The sequence below is a fragment of the Stegostoma tigrinum genome, chromosome 30, assembly GCF_030684315.1.
Source record: "Stegostoma tigrinum isolate sSteTig4 chromosome 30, sSteTig4.hap1, whole genome shotgun sequence".
Classification (NCBI taxonomy): Eukaryota; Metazoa; Chordata; class Chondrichthyes; order Orectolobiformes; family Stegostomatidae; genus Stegostoma; species Stegostoma tigrinum.
Window position 1 is genome coordinate 13,376,669 of NC_081383.1, and position 13,475 is coordinate 13,390,143.

At 43.7% G+C, this 13,475-nt stretch overlaps 1 protein-coding gene across 11 annotated transcripts in view; it reads left to right on the forward strand.

The window, feature by feature from the left end:
* LOC125465812 (transducin-like enhancer protein 4) overlaps positions 1-13,475 on the forward strand; it is a 213,924-nt gene that overhangs the window by 186,307 nt on the left and 14,142 nt on the right. For all 11 annotated transcript variants that reach the window (XM_048559689.2, XM_048559691.2, XM_048559692.2 and 8 more), the window contains 3 exons: positions 2,140-2,216; positions 6,739-6,988; positions 11,656-11,903. In XM_048559689.2, the coding sequence (XP_048415646.1) occupies positions 2,140-2,216; positions 6,739-6,988; positions 11,656-11,903 (575 nt within the window). The remainder of the gene's footprint in view (positions 1-2,139; positions 2,217-6,738; positions 6,989-11,655; positions 11,904-13,475) is intronic.

A 13,475-nucleotide genomic window follows, 5' to 3' on the forward strand; every position in this document is an offset into this window, starting at 1 on the left:
GAGTGTTTTCGTAATGTAGCTTGTGCATTAGTCATCTGACAGAAGAAAAGTTGACTTGCCAGATTTGGAGCAAAACAACGATCTTTTGTTTCAATACAACAAGCTCAAAATAGAGAGTGAAGGACGCTTGCCTTTTGAATTGTTAGAAATTGTGGAAAATGTAGCTGTTATTTTTCTCAGTCTTTTGAGTGTTTTAAAAGCGCTGTGACCAGTGAAGAAAATAGCTCAATTCTTCACTTCAACAAATATTTCAGGCAGAAATAAATTGCCTCTGTGATTTCGGATAGAAGTTGGCTGTAGTGATTTCGAAGTTGGAGGCCAGAGAGTCACAATATTTCAATCAATAAAGAGAATATTGAAAAGGGAAACTATATTTGGGAAGTGAGGCAGCAAGCTTTGTGGTGAAGAGCAAATGGGCCCATGTGAGGGATAGTACCTGTTGAGGCCGTATTTGAGGAAGTCGTGGCATTTATTCCATCTACAGTTGTTTTTAAAGCTTAAAATCAATGACCTGTGAAGTAATAAATTGTTTTTAAAGTAAATCATTTCACACAATGCAAAACAAAATGAATTGGGGAGAGAGATAATGGGAACTGCAGATGCTGGAGATTCCAAGATAATAAAATGGGAGGCTGGATGAACACAGCAGGCCAAGCAGCATCTCAGGAGCACAAAAGCTGACGTTTCGGGCCTAGACCCTTCATCAGAGAGGGGGATGGGGGGAGGGAACTGGAATAAATAGGGAGAGAGGGGGAGGCGGACCGAAGATGGAGAGTAAAGAAGATAGGTGGAGAGAGTGTAGGTGGGGAGGTAGGGAGGGGATAGGTCAGTCCAGGGAAGACGGACAGGTCAAGGAGGTGGGATTGGGGAGAGGTAGTGTTTGAAAATGTGTACTTTTAAACTTCCCATGAGATAACTCTCAAGAAACTTCACATTGTTATTTGATGTTCTTGATTAGGAATCCAAAACTTTTCACAAAACCTCTAGAAGTGCCCCCAGTGCTTTTGTTTTAAGGTCTTGAATTGCTTTAATAATTTTACAAAACAACCTGCAGCAGAATGACTAGTTCACTGCTATGAAATGGCCCCAAATCCCCTTGCTAACTCGAAGTAACTTAAAAATTATTTTCATGAGATGCAGACACCACTGCTTGGGCAAGCACTTATTGCCTGTCTCTAATTGCCCTTAAACTGGGTGGCTTCTTAGGCCATTTCATGGGGAGGATTAGGGGGAGGTAGTGAGTTGGAAGACTAAAGGAAGAGATACCACAGAGAAGATGAGTGCTGACTTAGCTTCAAGCTCCAGAAACTGACACAAGTGCAAATTGACTGTCAATTTCACTTGATCAATTTCACTTCAAACTTGCCTCTCGTCTGTTAATTTCCTGTCCAGGGGGAGCCTGCTGTTTTTGAGCTCATGGACCTAAGTGCAGCGTATCTCATTTAACCACCAAGGTAAGCAGGCCCCTTAAGAGATGGTTTCAGAGCTGCATGGCTGAGGGGCAAAACAAGTTTCCAATGACTTACATGAAAACTGCCCTTGGTATCTTGCAGCCATCTACACAGAGAGTCTTTATGCTCAGTCCCAACCTCAGCAGAGCAGCCCACTGCTGCACAACTGTGAAGTCATCCACTTCCAAGATCCTTAATTATTCTGAGGGCAAAAAATGCTAATGTTATGCCTGCAAGTGCCAATTCCAGTTATGATTACAACCATTGTGAAATGGGATGAAAAAATGTTCCTGTGGGATCTCTAAAGCAGACACGTTTTCATCATTTCAGTCACAGTAGGTGTCAAAGGTAAAAAGTTAGTATAGCTGTCTACTTAATCTATCAGTGACCCACATCAGAACACTGCACAACTAACTTGTTTTGCCTTCCAACCAACACCCAGTACTATAATAGAACGTTAACTGCTCCCAAATTACTGTGTTGATGTATATCCATAGATGATGTGATAAGCATTCACATGAACAGCGTGGGGAGACTAGCGATGAGGCTTCCAGTGTCACAGTTGAGGGAATTGTAGAATGTTTACCCTCTTGCTGACCTCCTTGTGCAGTCTGCACCACATTCCAGCGGGTGTAATATGCGAGGCAATCTCAACCACAGCTGACACAAATGATTTCTGTGTTTTCAGGTTGCCTTTGAGTCACATCCTCATATGCGTGCTTCAGGACTTCCTCCTAGCCTGCCCACCATTCCTGGGGGAAAACCGTGAGTTTTGTTACAGAGTCACTTACTGACTGCGCGGAGAAAACTAGAACACTTTGACTTTTTGGAACTCAAGTTGCAGCCCTTCTTTCAAAATCTTTCCTTTTTTTTCTCTGTCTCTAGCTGTTAGGTACCATTTGAGCCCTTCCTTCTGACAATTTGCCTTTTTCAATCTGGAGCAACCCCCCATGTGACCTGTGTCCCTACAGTTTTGTGAAACTTGTTTTCATAGCCACTTAGTAGAGCCGCACTGACTTTCTTCTTTCACTTGAACCTTCGCTTGAGGACGTAGGATCACAGAATAGAATCCCTATAGTGCAGAAAGAGGCTATATGGCCCAACCAGCCCCCACCAACCCTCCAAAGAACACCCCACCTAGACCCAGCTCCTATTGTATCCCTGTAATTCTGCACATTACCATGGCTAGCACACCTAAACTGCACATCCCTGGGCACTGTGGGGAAATTTAGTATGTCTAATCAACTTAACCTACACATTTTTGAAATGTGGGAGAAAATCAGAGCACTGGATGGAAATGCATGCAGACATAGGGAGAACGTGCAAACTCTATGCACGCAGTCACCTGACACTGGAATCAAATCTGGTCTGTGGCGCTGTGACGCAACAGTGCTAACCACTGAGCCGCCATGCTGCCTCTAGGGCTAATCCTTTAGCTCCTAGCCTAGCCTTCCTGATCAAGCTTCTGAAGGAATGAGTTAACCTCCCCTTTGATGCACAGTCAGCCAGTGGTGTTGGCTGTTGTGCTAGATTTCAGTGCTGCCCTTGCATAGAATACACATGTTGTGCTGGGAGTGTCAAGGAAAGGGCTGTGGGCCAGAAGCCAGCCAAGAGGTCCCGATGATCAGCTCGGTACTTGTGAGGATTTATGGGATGGAGGATGGTGAGGGGATGGGATGAACGAAACACCCAGCAAGGGTGTTCAGGCATAATATTTTTTTTTCATTGTTCATGGGACTGCCCATATTTGTGACCAGACAAAGAATACTTCACGTATTGAGAGGGCACTTTGTCTCATCAACCTGTGCAGAGATGTTATTTCACACCACAGGAGCAGGTGGGACATGAACCCAGGCTTCTGGCTCAGAGATAGGGGTACAGCAGCTGCACCACAAGAGCTACATTGAGGTAAATCAGGGTATACGCTTCGTCCAAGACCATTAATAGACCTGGTATGACAACCAAGATGAAGGGTCTAGGCCCGAAACGTCAGCTTTTGTGCTCCTGAGATGCTGCTTGGCCTGCTGTGTTCATCCAGCCTCACATTTTATTATCTTGGAATTCTCCAGCATCTGCAGTTCCCATTATCTATAATACTGGAGTATTTGGGTTTGATGCCAATTTTTAATCTGGGCCGCACACGCACACGCACAGACACACAGGCGCACACACACACACAGGCACACAGTCTCACACACAAAGACATATACACACACACAAATGTACACACAAACAGACATGCACACATACACATACACATAAACAGACACACGCGCACACAGATACATGCACACACAGACATGCATGTGCGCACACACAGACACACAGACATGCACACACAGACATGCACACAAACAGACATGTGCGCACACACACACAGACACGCACGTGCGCGCACACATACACACACACACACACACCCATGTAGACATAGACCTGCCAATTCCCTGTTAGCGTAGCGACAATATTAAGATTGGCTCCTGGGTCAGCCATGTTTTATTGTAGTAGGCGTCAAACCCAGCCACAGTCCACCTTAGATTGGAAAAGCTGCCGGTCACGTTCCTTTCGGGTGCCTCATTTAGATCCTACCTGAAAATTTATGTTTTTTTCTGAACACATGCACATATCCCATAAAACAGAGCAGCTATTGGCTGAAAAGAAGCTTGAAATGATAAGCTAATGGTACAGTCTCTGGGTGTGAGATTTACATTAAAAATACAAGGACACAAAAGGATCTGAGTAGTCACAAAACGCATTGCACCATTCAATTTTACATTGCATATCCCACAGCATGTTTCTTCTTTACTCCCTCACTTAGTAAGTTTCTCATTCTTTGAGTTCTTCTGAACATCTCATTAAAAAATCATTTTTTGCCAATTTAAAATGTCTCTGGCCTTAATTCTTGCTTAGAGTTTGTGCCATTATTGTATTCTGTTCAGCCTAACTGGTCCATTGCCAAACCTATTGGTCCACACAAGCCTTTTCTCACTCTCTTGGTATAACCTTTGTTTCCTTTTCATCCTCAATACTCATTTTAACTGAACCACTGCCCTATGTTTACCTTTTCGAGGTCACTTGACATTTCTGTTAAGAGTATTAATGAGCAAAGTGTCCTTGCTTCAAAAAGGCAATGTGCACAACTGGGAGTTATATCAGACAAGGGCAAGGCTCTGATATTTCACCAGTTATATTAACAGTGTCAGTAGGTTGAAGTGGAGCTGTATAATTATTAATAATGGGTGCAATAATGCATTTATAGAAATACCAATGTTCATTATTTCATTGATCTTGGTAATCTGTCATAATTAGATACTGCTATCGTACACTGTGACTTCAGACTTTAATTCTGAATCTCTTGGAATAGTCAAATTCTGATTGCTTTATGCTCAATAGTAAGTCAATGTTTTGTGCAGATTGCTGTTGTATTCTATCCAGCTTAAGAGTGTTAATTAAAAAAGGAATCTTCAAGAAAAATCAGACAAATCAATGCAATTTGGATGGAACTGAGCCATTAACTTTTACTGGTAATAGGTAGATCAGGAGACCAGCGTTGTTCATGGATAACCCTTGGCAGGTTGCTGACATGCTGTCTGACTCAGCCAGTCTCAAAACCATTGAAGTCCACAGAAAGGATGGGTCACCTGACAACAAATAAGCAGCTTGCCTGTAACGCTTAGCTATCCCACATGGGCGCTCCATTGTTACAGCTGTTCCACTGTGTCACTCGAAGACATCAAAATTGGTTGTATAGTAGACAGTGAAGGAGGTTATCTAAGAGTACAAGAGAAATGGAGTTTAATGCAGAGTTATCGCACTTTGATAAGACAAACCAGGGCCGGGCTTATACAGTTATGTAAAGCCCTGTAGACTGTTGTCAAACACAAAGACTTAAGGGTGCACTTGTGTAGTTCCTACAAAGTGGTGTCACAGGTAGACGGAGTGGCGAGGAAGGCATTTGGCACATCATGTTACAGCTGTACAAGAAATTGGTAAGGCCATATTTGGAGTACTGCATATAATCCTGGTTGCCTGGCAATGGGAAGGATGTTATTAAACTGGAAAAGGTGCAAAAAGATTTATGAGGATGTTATCAAGACTCTAGGGTTATAAGGAGAGGCTGGATAAGTTGGGACCATTTTGTCTGGTGTGCAGGAGGCTGAGGGGTGACCTTATAGATATTTATAACATCATGAGATGCATAGATAAGGTGAATAGTTAAGGTCTTTTCCCCAGAGTAGGGGAGGCCAAAACTATGGGGGATAGGTTTAAGATGAGAGGGGAAAGATTTCTAAGGAACCTTTAGGGTAACTTTTTCACACAGAGGGTGATGTGTATACGGAACGAGCTGCCAGAGGAAGTGGTGGAGGCAACTACAGTTACAATATTTAAAAGTCATTTGGTCAGGTACTTAGATGGGAAGGATTTAGAGGGATATGAGCCAAACATAGGCAAATGGGACCATTTCAGTTTAGGAAGCCTGGTCAGCATGGACTAGTTGGGCCAAAGGCCCAGTTTCCATGTTGTATCACTCTACAATTCGAAGACAAGTTACAGCAGCACAGATTAGGAATCAAATAAGGAACCTCAGTAGAATCACGGAATCATCTACAGCCTAGAAATGATTGTGTGCCAGTTCTGGCCGCCACAGTTCCAGAGGGCACTGGAGAAAACGTGGAAGAGATTGACAGGAACGGTCCAGGATATGAGGGACTTTAGCTGGCAGGCTAGTTTGAGGGTTGGCCATTGGGAGCAGAGAGATTGAGAAGTTTGTCTGATAGAATTGTATAAAGGTTATGACGGATTAGAAGAAAATGGACAAAGAGAATCTGTCCCTGTTAAGCTGATGATAGAAGGAATGGAGGACATGGTTTTGGACAAGAAATACATAGAGTATGTGGGGAAAAACTTTTTGGTGCAGCTAGCACTGATGGAACCTGGTGGTGAAAATGGGGATGGTAACTTATTTAAAAGAAAATTGGATCGAAACTTGAGGGAAATAAAACAGCAAGGCTATGGGGTTAGAGTTGGGGAATGGAATTGACTGAGTTGTTCTACTGAGAGCTGGTATGGACTCAAAGGGCTGAATGGCCTTTATCTCTTTGCGGCACTGGTCTCTGTGACTGTTTGGGAAGGAAGCTGTTCAGCCCATGCTATTGATTCTGTGGCTTAGAGATCCACCAAACTGGTATCATTGTTAATAAAGCACTCAGTGTTAAAAAGGTAGAGCTGGTTTGAAATAGACTTTGTTCATTTGCTTTGTTCTAAGTTCCTGATTTTTTTATCCCAGAGCCTACTCCTTCCACGTCAGTGCTGACAGTCAGATGCAACCTGTCCCTTTCCCTCACGATGCTTTGGTTGGACCAGGGATACCCCGGCACGCTCGGCAGATCAACAACCTGAATCACGGTGAGGTGGTGTGTGCAGTTACTGTCAGCAATCCCATGAGGCACGTTTACACTGGGGGGAAAGGCTGTGTGAAGGTCTGGGACATCAGCCAACCTGGAAGCAAGAGCCCTGTCTCTCAGCTCGACTGCCTGGTAAGACAGTTTCAGTCTTACTCTGTGTTACTTCCATCTTTTCGTGACCTTTAGTGCGCGGTGCAAATCCTAAATGAAAACAGAGACGTGGAGAAACATTCAGTGGGACAGTCAGTTTCTTGTGGGTGAGATACAGACCGGTTTGTGTCTCACTTCTGAAGATAGGTCCATAGCCAACACACCAATGTGTGACCTTTCTCTGGGGACTGTGTGGTTCAAACCCTCTACTCGGCCCCAAGGAGCTAAATCTAGGGGTGGCACAGTGGCTCAGTTGTTAGCAATGCTGCCTCACAGCACCAGGGACCTGGGTTTGATTCCACCCTCAAGCGACTGCCCGTGTAGAGTTTGCACATTCTCCCTGTGTCTGTGTGGGTTTCCTCTGGGTGCTCTGGTTTCCTCCTACAGTCCAAAGATGTGCAGGCTAGGTGGATTGGCCATGCTAAATTGCCCATAGTGTTTAGGATGTGTAGATTAGGTGGGTTATGCAGGTTGAGTCTGGGTGGGTTCCTCTGAGGTTCCATATGGACTTGTTGGGCCAAAGGGCCTGTTTCCACATTGTAGGGGTTTTATGACCTATGATCTAATGCATTGTGAACTTCTTGCTGGAACATGGCCCTGTGTCTTCTTCATCAATCATTGCAAAATTATAGACCGTTTCTTTGCTGTAGATTTTGCAAAGCCCAGGAATAGGCTCGAATGTCTTTCAGTTAAGTCCACCAGAAAATTATGATACTCATTGCTGGACTAATTTGTTTTCCTTTTCTACAGCAATTCTAACTGTGGGCAGGAAAAATTGAAAGTGGGAAAGGGTAGAAATACTTTCACTTATGTAGCACCTTTCACAACCTTGGAATATTGCAAAGTGTTTCACAGTTAATGAAATACTTTTGAAGTGAAGTCACTATTGAAGTGTAGGAACCTTGGCAAAGAGGTGATGGCCTAGTGGTATTATCACTGGACTGCTAATCCAGAGACTCAGATGATGTTCTGGGGACCTGGGTTTAAATTCCACCACGGCAGTTGGTGGAACAAAGAACAAAGAAAATTACAGCATAGGAACAGGCCCTTCGGCCCTCAAAGCCTGCGCCGATCCAGATCCTCTATCTAAACCTGTTGCCTATTTTCCGAGGATCTGTAGCCTTCTGCTTCCTGCCCATTCATGTACCTGTCTAGGTACATCTTAAATGATGCTATCGTGCCCACCTCTACCACCTCCGTTGGCAACACATTCCAGGCACCCACCACCCTCTGCATAAAGAACTTTCCACACATATCTCCCTTAAACCTTTCCCCTCTCACCTTGAAATTGTGATCCCTAGTAATTGAGTCCCCCACTTTGGGAAAAAGCTTCCTGCTATGCACCCTGTACGTACCCCTCATGATTTTGCAGACCTTAATGAGGTCCCTCCTCAATCTCCATCTTTCTAATGTAAATAATCCTAATCTACTCAGTTACTAGTGGTGTACCGCAAGGGTCGGTGTTGGGTCCACTGCTGTTTGTCATTTTTATAAATGACCTGGATGAGGCCGTATAAGGATGGGTTAGTAAATTTGCAGACGACACTAAGGTCGGTGGAGTTGTGGATAGTGATGAAGGATGCTGTAGGTTGCGGAGAGACATAGATAAGCTGCAGAGCTGGGCTGAGAGGTGGCAAATGGAGCTTAATGCAGACAAGTGTGAGGTGATGCACTTTGGTAGGAGTAACTGGAAGGCAAAGTACTGGGCTAATGGTAAGTTTCTTAGTAGTGTAGATGAGCAGAGTGATCTCGTTGTCCATGTACACAGATCCTTGAAAGTTGCCACCCAGGTTGACAGGGCTGTTAAGAAGGCATACAGTGTTTTAGCTTTTATTAATAGAGGGATCGAGTTCCGGAACCAAGAGGTTATGGTGAAGCTGTACAAAACTCTGGTGCGGCCGCACTTGGAGTATTGTGTACAGTTCTGGTCACCGCATTATAAGAAGGATGTGGAAGCTTTGGAAAGGGTGCAGAGGAGATTTACTAGGATGTTGCCTGGTATGGAGGGAAGGTCTTATGAGGAAAGGCTGAGGGACTTGAGGCTGTTTTCATTAGAGAGAAGAAGGTTGAGAGGTGACTTAATTGAAACATATAAAATAATCAGAGGGTTAGATAGGGTGGATAGGGAGAGCCTTTTTCCTAGGATGGTGACGGCGAGCACGAGGGGGCGTAGCTTTAAATTGAGGGGTGAAAGATATAGGACAGATGTCAGAGGTAGTTTCTTTACTCAGAGAGTAAAGGAATGGAACGCTTTGCCTGCAATGGTAGTAGATTCGCCAACTTTAGGTACATTTAAGTCATCATTGGATAAGCATATGGACGTACATGGAATAGTGTAGGTTAGATGGGCTTGAGATCACTATGACAGGTCAGCACAACATCGAGGACCGACGGGCCTGTACTGTGCTGTAATGTTTTATGTTCTATGTACTCAACCTCTCTTCATAGCTAGTGCCCTCCATACCAGGCAACATCCTGGTGAACCTCTCCTGCACCCTCTCCAAAGCATCCACATCCTTTTGGTAATGTGTCAACCAGAACTGTATGTAGTATTCCAAGTGTGGTGGAACCAAAGTCCTATACAACTGTAACATGACCTGCCAAGTCTTGTACTCAATACCCCGTCCAATGAATGAAAGCATGCCGTATGCCTTCTTGACCACTGTATCGACCTGAGATGCCACCTTCAGGGTACAGTGGACCTGAACACCCAGATCTCTCTTGCATCAAGTTTCCCCAAGGCTTTTCCATTTACCGTATAGTTCGCTCTTGAATTGGATCTTCCAAAATGCATCACCTCGCATTTACCTGGACTGAACTCCATCTGCTATTTCTCCACCCAACTCTCCAATCTATCTGTATTCTGCTGCATTCTCTGACAGTCCCCTTCACTATCTGTTGCTCCACCAATCTTAGTGTCATTTGGAATTTGAATTCAATGTAAAACTGGAATTAAGAGTCTAATGATGATCATGAATCCATTGTCGAGTGTTGGGGAAAACCCATCTGGTTCATTAATGTCTTTTAGGGAAGGAAACTGCCATCTTTACCTGGTCTGGCCTACATGTGACTCCAGATCCAAAGAAATATAGTTGACTCTTAATTGCCCTCTGACCAAATTAGGGAAGGGCAATAAATGCTGGCCTAGCCAATGATGCCCTCATCCTGTGAATAAATAATAAAAAGAAATGCAATTTATAAACTGCAAACTCGCACAACCAGCTAAAAAAAACCAAATAATTTAGTTTGTGATGGTCATTAAGGCCAAGTCATTGGTCAAGACTTTGGAAAGAACTTGTCTTTCTGCTTCCAATAATGGCCCAGGGTTTTTTTAGCACGGCAGATGGGGCCTTATTTTAACATTTCATTTGAAATATGGCACCTCCAATAGTGCTACACTCCCCCCATTTCTGTGCTGGAATGTCAGCCTTGATCTTGTGCTCAGGGATTTGAAATGGGACTTGAGCCCACAGTTTTCTGACTCCCAAGATGAGTTTGCAATTTACTAACCATTTTGATACCATTCAAAACGAAAGAAAACCAAAATATACCCAGCCCAGTGATCAAGTTATAAATGAAAGAAACTTGATCTTGGAAGGTTTTCTCTCAAAACACCCCACATCCACTAACTTACATTTTCAATTTTAATTGCTGTTCTGAAGCAGTCAATTTACCCACAAACTGCAAATTAGGTAAAGGACCTATTTATTGATTTGGATGAGTTTGTTGAAAGAAGAATTTCCACCTCATCTTTGAATGGAGAGACAGAATCGGTTGCATTGATCTAGTAAAGCAGGTGAAAGATTGTTTTATCATCAACATACTGGCCCTGCATCAGTTCCTCAGTCAACCTTAATAATGCTTTCACATCCTGCTCCATTTGCCAGACTCTTTGTGGTGAGTTTTCTGGTAAAGGGAACCCCACTTCCCATTCACACATATCAAAACATTGCACAGGGTTCACAGTCAGGACTTTCAGACAGCAATTGGGGCGTGAACTCTGGAAGATGTTCCTATTCCTAGCCTAAAAGCTAATTGTGCTATTCAATGCTCTTGAGAAGCATTACGAAGTTAAAGGTGCAACATAAAGATAATTTATTATTTTGTTGCTGCTCACCCAATTTTGAAATCAGTTGAATTCACATTGATCACAGAATCCCTACAGTGAGGAAACAGGCCATTCAGCCCATCAAGGCCACACCATCCATCTGAAGAACCATTCCCCAAACTTCCCATGTCTATCCCACCTAATCTATATATCCCTGGGCACTATGGGCAATTTCCCATGGTCAGTTCACCTAGGCTGCACATCTTTTGACTGTAGGAGGAAACCCGAGCACCCGGACACAGGGAGAATGTGCAATTTCTACACAGACAGCCATCCGAGGCTGCAATCGAACCCGGGTCACTGGCACTGTGAGGCAGCAATGCTAACCACTGTGCCACCGTACTGCCCGTTGTTGGAAACTGAATCTGATTCAGGATCTTGACTGACAGAGTCAGCAAGGAACTCTACCTTAGTCTGGATTATTCACCAAAGATCAATTTTGAAAAGTACAGAATATGTTTCTGTTTTTAAGAAGTATTAATCAAATAGTAATCTATTGCAGGCAAGCTCATTTCACAGTTGGCAATTTCTGTATTTCCAGAACCGAGACAACTACATTCGCTCCTGCAAACTTCTCCCTGATGGACGTACTCTGATTGTTGGTGGAGAGGCCAGCACACTTTCCATCTGGGATCTGGCTGCACCAACTCCACGAATAAAAGCTGAACTGACTTCATCAGCTCCCGCTTGCTACGCCCTCGCCATCAGCCCTGATGCTAAAGTCTGTTTCTCGTGCTGCAGTGATGGCAACATCGCCGTATGGGATTTGCACAATCAAACCCTGGTCAGGTAAGGCTTTAGCTAAGAACATTGATGGTGCTTTTTTTCACTTGCTCGTTTTGTTCCTGAGGCTGCTGACCCATGGCTGTACAGCTGAAAAGGCAGTAACCTTGCCCGATTGGTTGAGAATCTTCCCAATGAAGATCTGTAGCATAATCAGTTGGTGAAGGCCATTAAAAGATACGACAATTCTGATCCTAATTGTCACCCAATGCCTGCAGATGTGAACTTTTGTTTGGATTACCTCCAGGTAAGATTGACTTAATTTAATATCTTGGATATACAGCATCCAAAAGTATTGAGAAGCAAAGCCAAGATCAAAAGCCTGGGCATTCTGGAATTCTGTACAATGGGAACTCCCTGGAAGTGTCCTCATTCTTTGGACTTATTGTGTACTTACATAAGAAATTCATGTAGTTTAGGGATGCACTTACGTGGAGATGATCATATTATAAAGGATTGTTTTATTTCATACTCTACAATAAGGAACAAAATATCGGAATTCTTTTTGGGAACAGTTAATATATAGATACTTCAGTTGTTCCAAATACAGGTGCGCAGTTATGGTTCCGTGTTTACAGGTGGTGTAACTGTATTACCTATGTTTTCATAGGTACCGATGTAGGTATCTGACAGAAGATCACAGGATGGAAATTTATCAAGTCAGAGCTTAGGGCAGCAGAAGGTCCATCTGTCAGGAGTGGAGTAATGGATATTCAGGCTGAAGTCAGAATTGGAAATACGCATAGATTTTGGAGGGTTGTATTGCCAGAGGTGGCTGGAGATAGATAGGGGGAGGGACCATTGAAAATGAGGGTGAGAATTGTGAAACTGGGAAATAGCTGAGTTTTGTAAAGTAGAAAGTGCCTCAGCAGTGGCCCTCATAAGGAATTGCATCTGAGATGGAGTAGTGACAGAAGTATTGCAATTGATTTGGGAAGAGAATTTGACCAAGGATTGCCTCCTAATCACAAGGTGGAGAATTCTGCCAATACTACACTCACAAAGCCGTGAGTGGGTGCAGGGTCTGGAAGTGGTCCATATAATTGAAAAACCATGTTGCTGGTGACCGTTGAGATTCATATTTGTATAATAGCAACTTGCTAAAGATGGCCAACAATCATGAGACATTCCAACATCTCTTGGACAGGAGCAGTTTGATTTCCGCCAGGGTTGGGATCGGAGTAAGACTAGAAATGTTGGCTGTAGCCCGTTCCCAAGTTCCATTGCAGCCCCTGGCTATATTTGGGGAGACGGGTGTGGGGGTGTGGAGAGGATGGTTTCGTATAGTGGCAACTAGCTGACCCAACCTGTAGGTGGCAACTTAACACCAGTTAAATTGTGCTGAAGGAGGTTTTCCAGTCAACTATTATCACCAGCAGCTGGCTCTTCTGAAGTTTTTCCAGATTAAAAAACAAATTAATTCAAATGTCACTATCTGCTATTGTGGGCTATGAATCCACGTCCCCAGAACATTAGCCTGGGGCTGTGATTTGCTAGTCCAGTGACATTGCAACCCCTCCCGTGTTTTAATTATTACTGACTTCTTGGTTGTCCCAGCTGGGTGGAACTGCACATTAT